Source organism: Otolemur garnettii, unplaced genomic scaffold (assembly GCF_000181295.1).
Source record: "Otolemur garnettii isolate 467f Iridium unplaced genomic scaffold, OtoGar3 scaffold00265, whole genome shotgun sequence".
NCBI lineage: Eukaryota > Metazoa > Chordata > Mammalia > Primates > Galagidae > Otolemur > Otolemur garnettii.
Window position 1 is genome coordinate 1,045,062 of NW_003852660.1, and position 18,956 is coordinate 1,064,017.

The window sequence follows — 18,956 nt, forward strand, 5'->3', positions numbered from 1 at the left end:
TATTGGACTATTCCCTAATTTTATACATGTACTTTGCTATTATTCCATAATAATTGAAAAATTGTAATTCTGAGAACAATTATGTATATAGAGCTTTAATATAAAACTTACCCCAGGAACAGAAAAAATGGTTTTAAATTCTTACCCTCTGTCAGAATTCTTACTTTGATTTAAAGAATTTATTTTCATTTTCTGCATAAGTATTAACCTTGAAAATAGAAACTGTGCCCTAACCTTACGCCTAACAAATGATGCACACGCTTAGAATTGAGAATGTAACAAACTATCTTAAATTTACTGAGAAAAGACAGCAAATCACTGCTAATTTTCTATATATGTCTTGGACTCCTAAACATGTATGTATCTATCAGATAAAAATAATCCACACAAATACAAATAGTTACATATCTAGCTACACACCTTGGCTACTGTATTTCCAAATCACATAACTACACTTAAATTTTTAAAATATAATTTAAAATATATTATCTTAAGAAAAAATATACTTACTGCCCTCTAGAGGTATGAACCAGTAGTGTAATAAGTGTAGATGTTGCTGGGCATATACAGTTTAAAGCTAACATGGCGTATTTAAACTCTTCTTCACAGACAACATGATCTGTTTGAAATAAAATAGGTAAATTAGAATAATTTACCTTGGGAGAGTAATATTTTTAAATATTAAATTTAAAACATGATGAATAAAATTGTGGAAGTCTCAATATAAAATATACTTGTTTTTAAAGATGTTTTTACATGTGCCGTTTTATCCCCAGGGAATATATTTACTAAGAAAGAGTATTAGAGTATGGGTTGGATGACTGGAGTAGGGCGTGGAGAACTAGCCTAATTCTGTCTTACCCAAATTTACAAGTTTTGGTAAATGTTGAATCTTCCTATGTTTCATCTATTTAAGGAGGCGAGTTGTATGCAGATTCGAGTACAGTCTGAAAAATTTATCAAATCCTTTATAAAGTCTCCTTTAATTCTGAACATTCTATGGTATGAAATAGCACCTTGATTTAAAGCAGTATTAATTTATCAAATTCATAATAATACAGCATAAGTTGCAGAAAGATGTGGTTGACATTATGTGCCTTGCATATAAGTAATAGGTTTTAAACTATGAAAAAAACTGTAGCATCAATCAAAAACATTAACACTAAAACAAACTGAAACTGAAATTGCACTTTAACCTGAAGACCTGAAATCATAAACTCAAAAGATGATAGGGTCCAGCCAGAAAAGATAATAAATGTCAACTGAAATTCAATCACCTAAAAATAACAGAGTGCTAGAAATGACAGCACATAGGGGGGTGTAGGGCACATCTAGAGAGGATTATGCTACTCAAGCCAAGTATATTATTATCATGCAGGAATGAAGGCCCAGATGCCAGATATTCTATTTTCCCCAAAAGTCATTTTTCGAGAAGTGAGTAAACATTGTTTACTTTGGAAAAAAACAAAACAAAACAGAACCTCTCTACCCAAGCAAATGATTATAGCTGGTATTCAAAATAAAGACAATGTTTAAATTTCTAAGAAAATACATATTCTAAGCCAGAAAATAGCAGTTTTAGCTAAATTAAGAAACAGAAGATTGAATTTGTCAGTGAGCCAGATCTATAAAGAACACATACATCATACATTTATGAGGAAACAGGAAAAGGTTACTTGGGAGATGGTTTAGCAAATGCGTCAGTCTGACAAATATTGACCTTACTCTTCTGTTTCAGCACATGAAAAAGCTCACTACTTTTTCTATTGCTTTCATTTACTCTTTTTTTCTCTCTTTCACACTTTGTGAAAGAAGTACAGTATAACTGTATCCTAGGATTTGCTCTTAAAAAATAACAAGGACCTCCTAATAGTAAACCTCTCTCTGTGCTTGTCAATATATTATGATGACCTTAAAGAAAATTTTAAAAATACATAATTATGATATGTTATGTTTCACAGGAAAGGCAAGCAGATTCTAAATCCAATTGTGAATGAGAGAGATGTACAGAAGATTCACAAAAGAACAGTGTCTTTAAAACACCATTTCAATACATCTCAAAATAATTTTTGAGTGTGTATAGCAAATTTGTGAAGATAGAGTAACCAAACTGTTAAATGTAGGATCTTATTACTTTAGAATCAGATGATAGCAGTACAAAGGAGACACATAAATTTCAAATTAAAAATGGGAACATATGATTTGAGAGAAATATGTACGTTTATTATGACATAATATAAAATTTTTAAAAATCCACACTGTAACAGAAAATTTGGAAGGTATGATTACTACTTATGCAATGCTGCATGCAATTATTAACTTTTCCTTATTACAAACCATCTTTTCTTCTGTAGGGAGAATAGAGAAAATGTGGTACATGTGTGATACATCTTATTTTCCTACAATAATTAAAAAATCAAGACTCTTTTTCTTTTCCTTTTTTTCAATGAATGTGTGCATCTGAATTTGCAAGGAATGGCTATGGGAAGACTGTATTGCACTAGCTAATTTTTCAAAAACTACACTATCACTGGAAACCAGAAGGAAGAAAAAGAGTAAAATTTCAAGTAGTCATTTTTGTATTTATATATGCCTTTTTTCTAGTAGAAGTTCTGCAGTGTAGGGCAGCGCCTGTGGTTCAGTGAGGAGGGCACCGGCCCTGGCTAAACTGTAACAACAATGACAACAACAACAACAAAAATAGCTGGGCGTTGTGGCAGGTACCTGTGGTTCCAGCTACTCAGGAGGTGGAGGCAAGAGAATCGCCTAAGCACAAGAGTTGGAAGTTGCTGTGAGCTGTGACACCAGAGCACTCACTCTACTGAGGACAATAGAATGACACTCTGTCTCTACCAAAAAAAAAAAAAAAAAAAAAAAAAGGTTCTGCGGTGTCCATCAGCCCTCTGAGCTAAAAGTATATACACACATGCTACCATTCCTGGTGGCGATTTTACACATGAATATAAAGTACATTTTTGTACTTTGTACTTTTGTACATGTACTTTTGTACATCTTTGTACTTTTCACGTATACTGAATTGTCTAGGGATTCAACTGCTTTGCTTCATAAATTATGAGAAAATTAACTTTATGTCTAGAATTGCATGTGAGTCAATATAAACATTTGATTACTATATATTATCAGTATCAGTTATCATCTGTAGCTTGGCACAAGGTCATTGGTTAAAGCATCTCTTTATTCCATCGTGTTTTCTTGTGTATTTATTCTTGAGCATTTACCTATTGAAAAACTTGCTTCTTTATTATCATCTCCCTTTTGTTTCTGTTTCATATTATAAGTATATTATTATAATTAGAAATTTATGTATGTAGACAGTTATATGTATTTTGAATTTTATTACAAAGTAGTAAAGAAAGTGTTGCATAATATTTATTGTAAAAAGGGTGTGTTTGATGAGACACAATGAAAACCATTGTTAGATAAATAAGTTCATAATGAAAGCCTTTATTAGATAAAAGTAAAATTAGTATCTTCTGATTTTAAAAAATCTATTTAATCCCAATGAATGGCATACAGAGGAAAAGGGATATGACAGAATATTCAAGTGCGTAATAATCTTAATATACTAAAGAGAGCTAAACCCTAACCTATGAAATAGAACTGATTATATCTCTAGACCTCTCCTCTCAGGTCCAAATCCATCCTTATTCTAGGGACACTTAGTTTTTAACACTAACCATCAACCCTTAACCTGAACTTAAAAAACTGAAAGTATTTTTTCATGCTACTTTACCCCTTATTTCTCAATACCATAAGAGAGCCAAAGTTTAATAATTTTGCTACTAAAGTCCCCCCCCCATTTCCATTCTCACAACTTACTACAGGTTTCCAATGCCTATCCATAATTCTTAAGGACCAGATATCAGGTTTCAGAATTTAAAAAATTCAGATTTTAGAAAGGGAGTAATGTATCTTACTCACTGAATGAAATATATTTTTATATTTTCCCAGTAAGGAAAATATAAGACTTTTCAGAATGTTCAGATTTTGGACACTCTGGAACTTTTGGAACACATTGGAACTCTGATGTTCTCATCTAGGCTAATGGAACAGCTTCCTAAACTGGTCTTCATGTTTTCCAAGTCTTCAGCATTCTACCTTATGAGAGTTGATTTATATGAACTGGGTCACTCTTGTCATACTCAACTAAATCAGAGTCAGGGAGCCAGGGAAAAAAGCACTCAGGGCACATAGCACCCACGCCAAGAATTTAATGTTCCATAAAGCCAGCTGCTAAAATGGCCTGCTCTGACACTAAGACCAGTTTTACCTAGTAGCTGCTGAAATGATAGGTTTTAATCACCATTTCTCATCAATCTGAGCTTGCTAGCTCCCCAAAGCTTCTGTAGTGCCAATGTGCTTTCTTTCAAATCAATACAGAACACTTCTCTTTTCATAAAACCCCCTAAACTTCTCTTTGTTCTTTGGACACACTGAAGATAATTGTAACAGGCCCCAAATCCCAAATCTGTGATTCCCAAATAAAATGTTTAAATTAGAGATTTGTCTCTACATTTTACTTTGACTTTGACAATCTATTACCCTTTCAAAACTATGATGTCCAAAAGAGTAGTAACATGTGACTGTTTAAATTTTTAAAAAAGAAAATTAAGTACAAATAACAAAACACAGTATCTCTATCATACTAGCCACATTTTAAGATATCAATAGCATTTGTGGCTACTGGCTACAGTGTTAGATGGTGCAGGTATAGACATTTCCACTACCACCAATAGTGCTGGTGGACGGTGCTGTTTGATCTGACAAATGGATTAATGATCTTTCTCAAATCCTAAAACATACAAGAGATATTTCAAATTCCTTAAATGTGATTCATAGACAATCAGAATTTTACTGATCTTACTAACATGATGTCCCACCTTTTCCTTCCCCTTTGTCAGTTACATTACTGCTAAAATAGTTCATCTGTAATAAGAGGAGAGAAGGCAGAACATATGGGTATAAATACAGGTTTGTGGGTAGAAGTATCTGCAGAAGTTTACAATTTTTTTTCTTCCTGTGGTGTGAAGTAGGTAAAAATGATGATTAGAGAGGAGTTTGGAGATTGACAATTGCAGGGTGTCTTCATGTTTGTTTGTTTTTTCCTTTAGCCACATTCAAATGCATGGAAGTTAACGCCAAACCCCCAGAGGATTAGATTTAACTAGGGTTGATTTTTGACATACAAATAAGACTAGTGGAGAAAAGTCCAGTAATTGAGGGTAAATAGAAAGAATAGCTATAAAGATGTGTTATGAAATGCAAATAGGCTGAGAAGGAAAGGCAGAATCTGTAGGTGTAAACGATAGCGAACATCATGCAGGAGAAATTAATTGTAGATCTCATAGGGTCAAAAGACAGGTGCAGTTCTGTATTCGAGTGTGCAAACTAGAAGACAGGAACTGGTGGTCAGAGAGGGAGACTCAGGAATAGGGGATTATTAAGAAGTCACATTTATTGGTATGATCATACTCCTAGAGTATGATCTAGGAGTAGTTGCTGAGATGGAATGGTTAATAATTAAAGAAGGGAAATTATAGAAACATGAGTATAAGATATTAAAAGAATTATTTTCATGGCAATCAATATCATTAAGTATTATGGAGAATTATTGGAGAGAGTGAGCTAGGGGATTGAGCACTTTTTAAGGTTTATCAGATACTTGTATTTTCCTTTTTAAAACATTTTGAGTTGTAAACTGCCAGTTTTTATAAAATAATTTTCTAATTAAAATTAAAAGACAAAGTCATATAAAACTTAAGTATTATAAAATGCATAATGTAGAAAGATATCTGTAATAGGAACTGCCATTTCCCCCTCCGTATGCAGAAACCACTTGTGTACAAAGCCACATCTAGAAGAGATGTGTGAAGGGCAAGAATACTAATAGGTGTTGACAGTGGCTTGGTGATTCCATTCAGGTACATGCAGAGAGATGATCTGAGGTAAGAATAGATTACTTTGCAAACAGAGAGAGCAGGGCCTAGAACTCTGATAAGGAGGGCACTGTTTGCTTGTAAGCAAAAATCTAACCAAGAATCCAGGAATCCAGTCACTTCAAGAACTGAAAAAGTGAGTACCTTAAACAGCAAGAGATAACACTCCCTTTCAGAGCCTTTTTCAGAAGCTTCCAATTAAGACTTCTCAGCCACAGATACATGGCAAGATTAAAGTCCTGTGTTGTGTTCCCTCACAGACCTGTTCCAGATGATGCCAAGGTAGCTCCCCTCATTATAATCAAGAGAGAGACAGGAGCAAGGCAACAAAAATCAGTAAATAGGACAAGTTTAAATAAGTCTCTAGAAAATAATTTTGAGTATTGTTACTGCTACATAAAAATACTGGAAAAAGCCATTCCATTTCAACTTCAGCAGTGGCCACAGAGAACAGCGAACAAAGGCCAATAGGTAAGAATACACAAAAGAGTTACTTTCCAAAAGCAGAACAGGGTTTAATCAGGAAATCTGCTATACTACATTGTAGGCTTCTCAATTTGGGCACCAAGGGCATGCTATGGGCCAATAAGTGCTAGGTACCTTCTGGTTTTTTTTCGAAAAACCATCATTTTATTACAGCTGTCTCGTTATTTTATTGTATACACATGTGGAGGTGGTGTGGAAACAACTAGCAAATTCATTTGTGCAGATCTTGCCAGATTATTGGGAGCCTCATCAACATCTGACTTCATATCATCCATATATCCTGTAAGCAGCATTTGATGGGGCTTTCAAATACCCTTCATAGAAAATAAATGAGTGTCCTATCACCAACACATGGGCAGCCGAAGGCTTGAACTGTGCCTGAAAATATATCACCCACAGTAATCATTCTTCCTTATTTCCTTTTAGTAGCAGAGGCTCTTATTTCCCCTCAACCCATTTCGATATTTTAGCTGGATGTATGACTACTCTGGCAGAAATTATATTTCTCAGTTTTTCTTTTAGAGAGATATGGGTTTGTCCAATGTGACATGTGCAGAAATGTGCAAATTCTAGATTATTTTTTGTATACAAAACCACTTCTCAACTCTTTCCTTCTTGCTGGTGAGAATATATGTAGCAAAAGCCCAGCTTTGCTTATGCAAACAAAGATAACTCCTCATCAACTATCCAATCTGCACATATTTTCCTTATGGCTTCTAACTTCATGCTCCCTTATTGAAGAAAGTATTTCTTATTTCAAAATAATATGCATTCTATTTTCTCTCATCCATTGACACTTTGTGTGTTGTTTTAGCTCTTTCCCCTCTGTTGCATCTGTATAAAACATAAGCACATAAGATCAGGTGGTGTCACCATTGAGGGTACCAAAACATAGGCACGTTTCTTGATCCCACTGAACCCAACTGGCATTATCTCTAAGATGTGAATAACAATGGCATATACCTCATAGGGTTTTCTGAGGAAAAATGATAATGAGAATTCTAAACAAGTATTATATATCATCACAATCATGGATTATTAGAAATAAAAACACAAGTTTCAGTAAACCCTCTTGAAACAATGCCAACAATATATTTTAAAAATGTACTTGGCAAAACAACATAAACCCACTTTTATACAATTAAAACATGACTTCATTTTTTGTAAAAAAAAGAAAAAGGAACACTAAATTCTGCATGAATCTTCATATGGAGATTAGTACGTGTGTCTGAAAATAGTATTCAAGGATGAACATCAAACTGTTAATGGGCTGGCAAAGAGTTTGAAAAGGATATGACTTTAAAAACACTAGTATTTGAGAGTCTTGGTTTCTTCTTTCTTACTATTGTATTTATCATTTTCAATTTAAAAGCTTTAAAAATCAACAATTACAATAAGACAAATTTATTAATAAATATGCATCAAAGCTATTTCAAGTTGTTTTACTCTACAAAATAAAATTGTTAATTACTTTTTAACAAGTTAAAACATTTTTTAAAGTCTGCATCACAGTATTTTCTGAGCTCTTGTACAATTTTAAAGTACCAGAAGCTTCTTCCATGCAGTTGCTAGGCAACGGCTCTTTGGAAAGCAGTAAACAGTGGAAAATGCACTAAACCAATCTAGTCTTGGATTTTGATTTGCAGAAATCAAATATCCCTTGGAAAAGACCTTTTAAATAGCAACACAAACCAGGGTCAATTTAAAAAAAGTAAATAAGTAAATGTTGTTCATTTTCATTTTATGAGGAGAAAGTTTATTACATAGAGCAAATGGTCAAATTGCATTATAAAATATTTTGTATATCCCTTGCTTATTAGATTATTTTATAAGCATAAAGGTTTTATTTCTGCAAACGCTGTCTTTTTCTTATACAAAAACACACAAAATCTAGCAATCAAGTGAATTTTATTTTGATTTTTTTATTTCAATCAATAAAATAACCAATTCGTGTGTGTGGGTGTGAACAGGGGCACACACATGCACATCAGAGATTTTGCCAATTCAAAGATTGTGAGGCATTCAAGCACTGAATGGCTAAGAATAGATTTAAGTAAATTTTTAAAAGTCACTTAGTTTCACAAGATCTAAATATAAAAATGCTTATTAAATATGTAGAATCCAAACCAGTTTGAAATTTGCAGTATTCTGTAAGACACATATATTTTGCATCAATAAAATCATGTGCAATAGCATGTTTGTTTTTTTCTAATTGCTTGAATACTTATTTTAATGCTATAACGTCTTTGAATGCATCCAGCTAATTAAATGCTCAAAAGGTGAGTCATATTTTCTGCATCCTAGAGCAAAACAGTTTTAATTTATAAAATTCCCTTTATTTTAGACTTCTCAGAAGAACATACCAGTCAATATTTTTTGAGAAATTGTCTTTATGACTTAAATATCTTTAGATTCTAACCAAAAGTATTCTTTCCTTTTTAGCTTATAATAGTACAAAATATGGTTATTAAGCTTCCTATTAATAAATAATATCTACCAATATTTTGGTTTTTATGCTAAATGATACATATATATCATTAAGCCTTACAAAAGCTCTATGATGTATACCATGTTAAACAGTTCTTAGTAATCAAATATTCAGAGCAGTAAAGTCACTAGTGACCAATTCCATTATTTATTTAAATTCAGACTGCCAACCAAGAACTCTACAAAAGCCATACAACTCAAAAACTGATTAAGCAGCATTTAAAATGGGAAACATAGTTTAGCAGTTTTCCCTCTCCTGAAACCACTTTAATGATTACCATTTTGCTATCAGATGAACAAATGTCTGGAGCAGCCGTTAAACTGAAATGGCTACTGAGAAAATACAGCCACCAAGTTCCCCGAACACCCATCATGTAATAAAGAAGGCTGGGGGCAGTGTAGGCAAGTTTGCCCTGGAAATATATTTCACTCCTTTTCAATCACAAAAAACAAAATCATGGCAGGAGTAAAGTAATTTAAGTGATTACGATTCAAAGAGTCTTTGAAGGTCTCTAGGTGATTTATTAGTAGTAAATAAAAACTGTAACATGTTAAAAAGAAAATAAACACAGGTGCTCTATGAGGACATATAAAAGGACACCATGCTTGCTCTAGGCAATCAAGAAAAGAATCACTAAGGAAATGATGTTTAAACTAAGGTTTTAAGGATAATCAAGAAAAAGTTAATTTAAAAGTATAGAGAATCTACAGAGGTAATTTTCTTAAAAATAGAATGGGAAAAGTAGGAAGACATTTTAATGTTTATCAAAATACATTGACAAAGAAGGAGATGTGAGGATTAAGGAGAGAAAAAATTACAAAGATGCCGACAGGCTTGGGAGGCAAAGAGATCCAGCACACAAATCCTTCAATTATAATAGCAAAACAGCAAGAAGCAATAACTGAAATAAAATAACAATTAGAATCTATGTTGCAAAATTCAAGAAAAATTTCATATATTAGCTTCCTGTATTTCTGAGAATTAGAAAATGAGATAAATTTGAAATAATAAATACAAGAAGAAGTGAATTATTAGATATGAAAAAAAATACTACAGTGTTAGGGCTGCAGTAATCTGCCTCAATGTTAGTTTGTGGCAGCACAAAGATGACCCACTGGGTAGTATTCTTCTAGTAGTACTGAGTTATGGAGCAGGAAATGAGGATCCAACTATATGAAATTTTATTTGTTAATGTGACTGTTTATTTTCAACCACGGGCTATGGAAAGAAATAAAAACAAAGGAAAGCAGAATACTGATAGGAGCCTGACTGAATGAAATGGCAGACTATCGAGTTCAGTTTGTTTAAAGAGGTAAAAATTAGAGGAAAGGCAACAGGCATATGGGGCTCTAGGCTGATGATGCATTAGAGCAGTGGTCCTCAACCTTCCTAATGCCGCAGCCCTTTTAATACAGTTCCTGTGGGTCTGGCCCACAGTTGAGAACCGCTGTTTAGAGTAATGTTTCTCAAGCTCTTTGGGATCAAGGACCGGTTTTCTCATCTTTGTGATTTCTAACCCACTGCAGACACATACACAGTTTGATTGGGCATGACTGGCATACATACATAGTGACTCACTTATAATTTTGATTTAACTCAAACTAGTCTATATGCTTTTCAAAGAGACAAGTATGCTCTTGGATGGCATAATGTCAAGCTCCTACCAAATTTCCAGATACCTACTCTCAATCATTATATTCAAAATTTTGTAGCCTGGTAAGTTCTGTAAAATGAAACTGGTCTTTGGATCACATGTGGAATAACACAGCATTAGAAGTTTCAAGGAAGCAGAATGTTTAAATAGCACTAGATGAATGAGTAAGAAAGATAGAAGATTGAATTTGGAAATTTATGGGCTGAATATTGTAAGACTGAATCACTTGGAGTGATGAAAAGGTCTGGGTATATCTTCTGTCACAAATCTGTTTTTTACTCTAACTCAGGAAATTCTTGTCAATTAACTCAGAAAATGGATTTCCTGAAGCAAGCATTCTATGATGATTAAAATACTACCCTAGCACTTACAGAAATGCAATACAAAGTAGGAAAGTCCTATTAAATGGTGCTGCGTGCTTGTCTTAAAGGATCATTTGATTTGGAGTCACAAGGAGTAAGTCTGAGTCCTTTACAAGCATGAAAGTCTTTTGACAACTGTACTTAGTATCACATTAGATAAAAAGGCATTGTTATTTTAATCCATCATAAAAAGCTGTAACTATTGTATAGTTAACAATACTGTATTACTTATTGAAAGTTGCTAAGAAAATAGACCTTCAATATCTAAACATAAACACAAAAAAGGGGAACTATGTGAGATAATGGGCATGTTAACTAAGTTAATGTTAATAATTTCATAATATATATATGTACACAAAATCATCACATTCCACCCATTAAACTCATACTGTCTTATTTGTTAAGCATGCCACAATAAAGCTGTATAAAACTGTTAATTTCAGATTAATATGACTCAGGAAAGCACACAGTAAATTATAAAGCTCTATAATAAATAAAGTTTTCCCTTTTGCAAAAATAGATGATATATAGAAATATCTTTTATATGAGTCCACACCTTTTCCTTACCAAAGAGGAAATATGCTACAATTTGCCTGATCCTCCCTGGCAGTCGACAACTCACAGCCAAATTTATAACTGTCTTCTACAATCTGTTACAGCTGATTTTGGAAGCACCATTATTGTGGACAAGGGAACATCCCTTGTATTAGACATTCAGGACCCACTTTTTTGTCATTGATTGTTTTTTGGAAGTCTCTGAAAACAACTATATCTTCTTTTCCTCTCCCTCCAAAAGGTCTATTCTTCTTACAGAATTATAGATAGATGATAGATAGATAGATCGATAGATAGACAGACAAATAGATATTAATGCAAAGTGAGATTAATTTAATGAAACAATTGAGCCAAATGTTTTGCCTTGCTAGGAGTTCTTGCCTACTATGGATTGTCCAGCCCCAACAGCACCATCTTCAAACACCAGCAAACAGACCTGATAACTCTTTAACATGATATTCACATCAACAGATTCCAAGAAATAAAATCAGTTTGGCATTCCAATTCTCTACTATCAACACACTATTTTTAACCTCAGGGGTTAACCTAGGAGTTGCTAAAAATTCTGCCTTTAAGAAAGTAACTTTAGGAAAATTATTTTGAAAAACTGATTTGAACTATTAAATGATGAACCCACAGATAATTCAGAGGCAAAATCCATAAGGAACATGCTGATAAATTTGAAGAAAAGATACAACTGCCATTAATTCAAAACACCATAAACATAACCCATGGACAACTTGCAAATTTGGGGAAAAAAATAGTCATGTTCTGCTTAATAATGTAAATATGCCTTAAGAAATGTGCCATTTGACATTGTGTTGTTGTGTGAATATCACAGAGCGTACTCACAGCAGCCTAGACAGTACAGCCTGCTACACTCCTATGCTACATGGTGGGCCTGTTGCTTCAAAGCTTTGAACCTGTATAGCATGTTACTATACCAAATACTATAGACAACTGTAACACAATGGTATGCATTTGTGTATCTAAACATATTTAAATATAGAAAAAGTACATTAAAAATTCAGTGTTACAATGTTATAAGATCATGGCAGTATATGTGGCCTCTCCTTTACCAAAATCTCATTATGGGACATATGATTGTATATAAAAAGTTGAAACATAAATAATTTTAGGAGATGTGAAATTCTTATAACTCATTAAGAAAGAAAAATAATCACCTCTGTAGAAAATAAGAGCACAGGGGTGTATTTTATATCCAAATGCATGCATACATTAAATAGTAAATACACAAAAATGTACAACTCTGTACTCTGTTGTACATTTGATTGAACAATTAGAGGGAATACCACATATCTCTTAAAAGCACACATTCTAGAGATGGAGAATGAGAATTTAAGTCCTTATTCTACTACTTAAGGTGTGGTGTCATCTATGTTTCTCTTCATACTATCTTTGTGTCTCAGTTTTTTTCATCTGTAAAACAGGCATTATAATAGAATCTGCCTGTTATGTAGCCAGCCTCCAGCTTAAGCCCTAATGATTCTCACATCCTGGCATTCATGCCTTGAGTACTTCCATCCTCCAAAGAACAGGGCTGATCTGTGTAATTAAAAGGATACTGCAGAAATGACAAGAGTGTTACATCCAAGGCTATGTCACAAAAGGCATTTTGACTCTCCCTTGTTCTCTATTGGATCAATTGCTCTAGGTAAAGCCGGCCACAACATGAATCAAGCAGTCCTAAGGAAAGTCCACATGGTAAGAAACCAGGATCTACCAATATCTAGATTGACTTGCCAACCATATGAGGAAACTACCTCAGAGGCAATCTTCCAGCTCAAATCAAGTGTTCAGATAAATACAGTCCCAACTGACATCTTCATAGCAATGTCATAAATATCCCAATTATTAATTTCCAAAGTTCCTGACCTACAGAAATTATGAGATAATAAATGTTCACTGTTGTTTATACCACAAAGTTTTGGAGTAAATACGCAGCTACAGATAATATACTACCCCTGAAGGTTGTGATGAGAATGAGTTAACCAATAAAAAGTGCTTTGAAACAACAGTCCATGCCCATAGTAAGTACTACATAAATGTTGACTAGTACTATTACTATATTATTATAACCATACTATTACTATAGTTCTCATATTATTTTTTATTCAATCAAAGGGCAAAAGTTAACGTTGCCCACTTGTGCAAGTGTAAGTCACACACTTCTGGAGAACAAACTGAACTGATATTGTGTATTAAACACTAAAAAGTACACATACTATTACCTTAGAAATTCTTCTAAATACATTCTGCTTGGCGATTTTTAAAAATAGCTACCACTTTTTATATTGCCTTAGTTTTCATTCCTCATGAATACTGAGTTAACATTTTCATGAAGTAGGTACTGTCAGACTCATCAATTTTAGTCCTTATGATTTACTAGACAGAGGAACTTTATGTCTTAAATAAGAGCTTGGCACAAATGAAAGTGGGTATATAAAAATATTAAATGAGATTTGATTGTGGGTTAAAATGTAGCAATATATCAATTTAGCACAGTCATAACTTTATATGCATCATCTTTTACTCCCAGAAATAATTATGTCAGTTCACATAAACAAATTATGATAGTCTACACTATATAACCCTAGTTGTAATTGAATAACATGTTCTCTGCTTAGATATAAACATTCACAAATTTTATCAGGGCATTAATTATAAATGATAATTTAGATCTTATGAGAAGAATGTTTAAATGCAAAAGTCTAGAATTAAATTAAAAATAATCATAATCAACAGACCGGCTTTCTACCTAGTATTATATATTTATTTAAAAAAATGAAAATATAACTTCATATACATGAATATTAATAAAATCATGCTACTTTAAAGAATTTCATATCCTGTATATTTCATATATATTTCTTTTCATTTTAGTGTATTCTCTAATAATGACTTATAGTTGGATGATACTAAGTTCTTCATACATACCACATTTCATGTATCCACTCTTATATGGCTAGATATTTTTCTTCTTTCTACATTTATTCCTACAATAAATAAAGTTGTACTGGATGTATTTTTATTTAAATTTATGTGTAGCTCATATTTTTTCTTCATGAAACAATCATGTAATTGTATAAATAGATATTAACTGAAGTCTTCCCCCTCTCTGGATTTCTGCATATGTATGCTGTACTACCTTCTATAAAAAATACACTCATATCTATTCTCCCCATCAAGTAGTCCCAACATTACCTCCAGAATGGCATTCTAAGAACAAATAGTTTAAAATGACATTCAACCGGACAACTCTTCAGTACTTTCCCTTATTCATAAGATAAAGGTCCAAAATCCTTAAAATGAATTCTGAAGTTTTTCATAATCTCATCCTTGCCTTGCTTTTCGATCTCAGTCCTTTATCTTGCTACAGCCATATTATGTTTTTTTCTGTTGCTGTTGACTCACTACATTATTTTCCACCTCAGTTTCTTCTTGTGTTTACACTCAAGTATAACTCACCTGCATTCCCCTACATGGAATTCACCTATTCCTGTATCACCTTATAATATAATTAGCCCCTTCCGGTCAGCTTACAGTCCTCCCGAATCCATCTATCATACCTATATGTTTTCCATGTTTTAAGCTTTGCTACACAGATGCTTGCATTTTTTTTAACAGTCATCCAAAATTCAAAAAAATCTTTCCCACTAACATATATGTATGCTTCAAAAGGCATTAGCGCTCCAGTCACAAGATACTGAGAGTCCTATTAACCCACACCATTCTGTGAGTGAAACTGTATTACATTTCAATCTTCATTTCATGAGTGATTAGTGATATTGAATGTCCTTTACATGCTTAGTGGTCATTTGTATATGCTTTTTTGTGTGCCATGTCCAATCAGTTTTTACACTTTTTTAATGGTTTGGTATCAATATTGAATTATAGGAGTGCACACACACATGTGTGTGTGTTAAGTACAAGTTTTACTCACACACATTCATTGTGAATATTTTAATAGACATCTAGGACTTCATTTTTTGAATAATATCTTATGAATACTGGAAGGTACAATTTGGATGAAAGCCAATTTATCATATTTTTTTCTCTATGGCTTGTGTTTTCTGCACCCTAGCTGAGAAATATTTGCTACCCAAGATTATGAGACTATTCTCCTACATTTCTTTTTAGGTACTGTGTAGTTTCACCTTTTACTTTAAGTATATGGTCTATTTCAAGTTAATATTAAGCATATGGTGCTGAGGTAAGTCTCAAGATCTAATTGTTTTTTTACTCCAAAAAAATATTAAGTTGATAACAACTATCTATTGTAGACTATCACCTCCCCAAGGAATTAACTTGGCATCTTTGTTGAGAATCCATTGAAAATATATGTTGATCCACTTGAAAATATAGGTTGAGCCATTAATTTATTTGTCTATCAACATGAAAATTCCACTTTGTCTCGAAAACTTTATCATTACAGTAAAGCCCTAAACCAGATACTACAGATTTCCTGACATGGATCCTTGTTATGGTGATTGATTATGGTTTATGTTTTACATCCATTTTGAAATCAGACTAATTTTTTTTTTTTTTTATTGAATGGTAACTGTGTACATTGATGCACTTTGGGGGTACAGTGTGGAAGATTCTGTTATGATTTTAATTGAAAGTTTTTTCAATCTATAGAAAAATTTGAGTGTAACTAAAATTGCTAAAAAATATTGTCTTCCAACCTATGGTAATATTTCTTAGCACATGTAAGTCCTTTTAAAATTTTTCTCAGCAATGTTATAGTTTCACTGTATAAGAAGACCTGTACATATTTGATTAAATTTCCTCATAAATATTTCATATTTTTGATGTCATTATAAAGGTTATATTTAAGTTTCCAATTTATCATCACAAGTATTAAAAAAAATTATATTTGTATAAGGAGGATCTTGATCTTTCTAAATCATTCATTGGCTCTACTAGCTTCATGCTCTTTTGATCGCTTTTTAGATTCATTACCATTTTTATAGAAAGGTCATTTCATCTATAAGTCTATAAATAAAGACAGTTTTACTATTTCTTTTCCAACAATGTAAGTTTTCTTTCTTCCTTTACCTATTTTGCTTTATCACATAAGTTAAGATCTTCAGCACAATGGTAAACAGAAATAGAGCAGACATCTTTGACTTGCTCTCAATATTAGGGTTAAACCAGTAGAAGATAAATGCAATGTTAGCTTTTTCCTATTTCCAGTGTGCACAAGTTTTTAAGAACATGTACATGATTTTTTTTCAAATGCCCTCATTGCATCTGTTTATGTAATCATATAACTTATTTTCAATGTATTAACATGGTGAATTGATGTAATTTTTAAATGTTATATGATCTTGTAGCCCAGGGATAAACTCCATTTGGGTATAATATATTCTTTCTATATACAGTAATGAATTTTATTTATTATTGATCTGTTTATCATTTTTGCATCTGTAAGTTTGTAATTTTTTTTTTCTCATAATGTCTTTGTTTGGCTTTGGCCTAATCAAATAATCCTGGCCTCACAAAATCACTAAAAACTTGTTCCCTGTTCCTGTATTTACTGCAAGTAAGTTTATGTCGGACAGCACTGCTCTCTGCCTTAATTACTGTCAGTTGGAATGTTACGCTTATTGACTTGTCTGGTAATGCTGATTAGATACTGGCTGATGTGAATGTTACTTTATACAATGTTTAAATTTTTATCTTTCTTGGAAATGTCTTCATCTTGACAGGATCAATCTGGTATGCAGAAGCCCTGTTTTTTAAGCTTAGCAAAGGAAGTGTTAATAGGCAGAATTCTAAGGCGGCCTTCAAGATTCCTTGCTCCTGTTCTACATGTCCTGAACAATAATACTGTTCAGCACAATGGTAAACAAAAATAGGAAGAGCAGACATCTTTGACTTACTCTCAATATTAGAGTTAAATATCCAGCTGGAGATATAAAGCACTTAAGAAACTCACATCTAGGCAACTCTAAATCAATCAGTTATCTGCTATAACAGAATTCATATTAAATGTGAGGACATACAAAAGAAAGATGAGACTCACAAAGATAAATCAAAACGATTTCTCACTCTCCTTTGGCTCATGCAGTCAACTGATTATTATGTCCACAAAAATTATAAGAAATGTTTCAAGAATCTATTCTCACTTCTTATTTCCATTATCACAGCTCTGGCTTTCTCTCTCAGTATTTCTCACCTCAACAACTATAATAGCTTCCTAAATAATCACCCCCATGAGGTTCCTTTCATTCTCTCCACCACACTCAGTGTATTATTGTTTAGGAGATAACATGAGCATATGATCCTAACCTATGTGGTAAACCAAATTAGATATAAATACTATGTAATTCTAAAAGAATATATTATTACCAAGTGGAATTTATCCAAGGGCAACAAGATCATATAACATTTAAAAATTAGATCAATTCACCATATTAATACATTGAATATAACCTATATGATCACGTAAACAGATGCAACGAAAGCATTGCAACTTAGTATGATGAGAATGTACTCCAGTGATTAAGTTACTATAAATATGAAAGGAAAGTCAGTTGTCTTTGTTAACAGAAAGGAAGATTATCCTTGGTAGACTTTAAGACCAAATGAGGAAGTGGACCTTCTTAAAGGGCGAGATTCAAAGCTGTAGCACATGCCATCCTGTTGGCCTTCAGAAGGAAGTGCCCATGTTGTAGAGGAGGTCAGCTGGCAGGGAAGGTAATGAGGCTTCTAGGAGCAGCGGCCTAAGTTCTGCATCTGCAGAGAACTGAAACTGGCCAACAACCAGTGAACTTGGAAGAATTTGACAAGGCTCAAAAGAAATTACAGACCCATTATATTATAGACCCAGTTCTTATAGACTGGTGACACCTTGAACAGAGGACCCAGATGACCCATTCCTAATATGCTGACCCACACAGAAATCGAAAGTTAGTAAATTTATGTTGCTGCAGCCTGAAAAATTAATGGTAATCTGTAATATAACAAAAAAAAATGCATACTGATCTATATGGAGGAGCTTTCACTTCAGGGACAGTTCAACCTTGCTAGCAAACCATGTCTTTTGTAAGATTTCAAATACTCTCCTGATCACCAAGGTCTTTCCACTGTGCCTGGTCGGAATTTGAAAGTCCTCCCACTCTATGTGAGCTCTGCGCTTGCTGTGTTATAATTTCCTCATTGCTTTTAGCCTGGCTTTAGTTTCATTTTGTGCATGTATGACTTAATAATCTAGAAAAATTATAGGGAACTTTATTTAGATTGCTGGTTTCTAATTCTTTCTTACTCTTTCCTCTAAAATTCTTTGTTATCAGAACATAATAGAAACTAGGTACTATTTGCAAACTACTTCATACATTTTTGAATATTTATATTTTGCTAAATTATAGCATCCTTTTTAAACAATCTTACTGGATTTTTTCAGTTTCTTAATTTTATATGCTGTA

General features: G+C 33.0%; 1 protein-coding gene across 5 annotated transcripts in view; it reads right to left on the reverse strand.

The window, feature by feature from the left end:
* The window catches only part of KCNT2 (potassium sodium-activated channel subfamily T member 2), a 271,111-nt gene that overhangs the window by 142,037 nt on the left and 110,118 nt on the right, over nt 1-18,956 (reverse strand). For all 5 annotated transcript variants that reach the window (XR_002771293.1, XR_002771292.1, XM_012813477.1 and 2 more), the window contains one exon: nt 511-619. Coding sequence is in view for 3 of the 5 variants with exons in the window: in XM_012813477.1 (XP_012668931.1) it covers nt 511-619 (109 nt within the window). In the remaining 2 variants the exon portion in view is untranslated. The remainder of the gene's footprint in view (nt 1-510; nt 620-18,956) is intronic.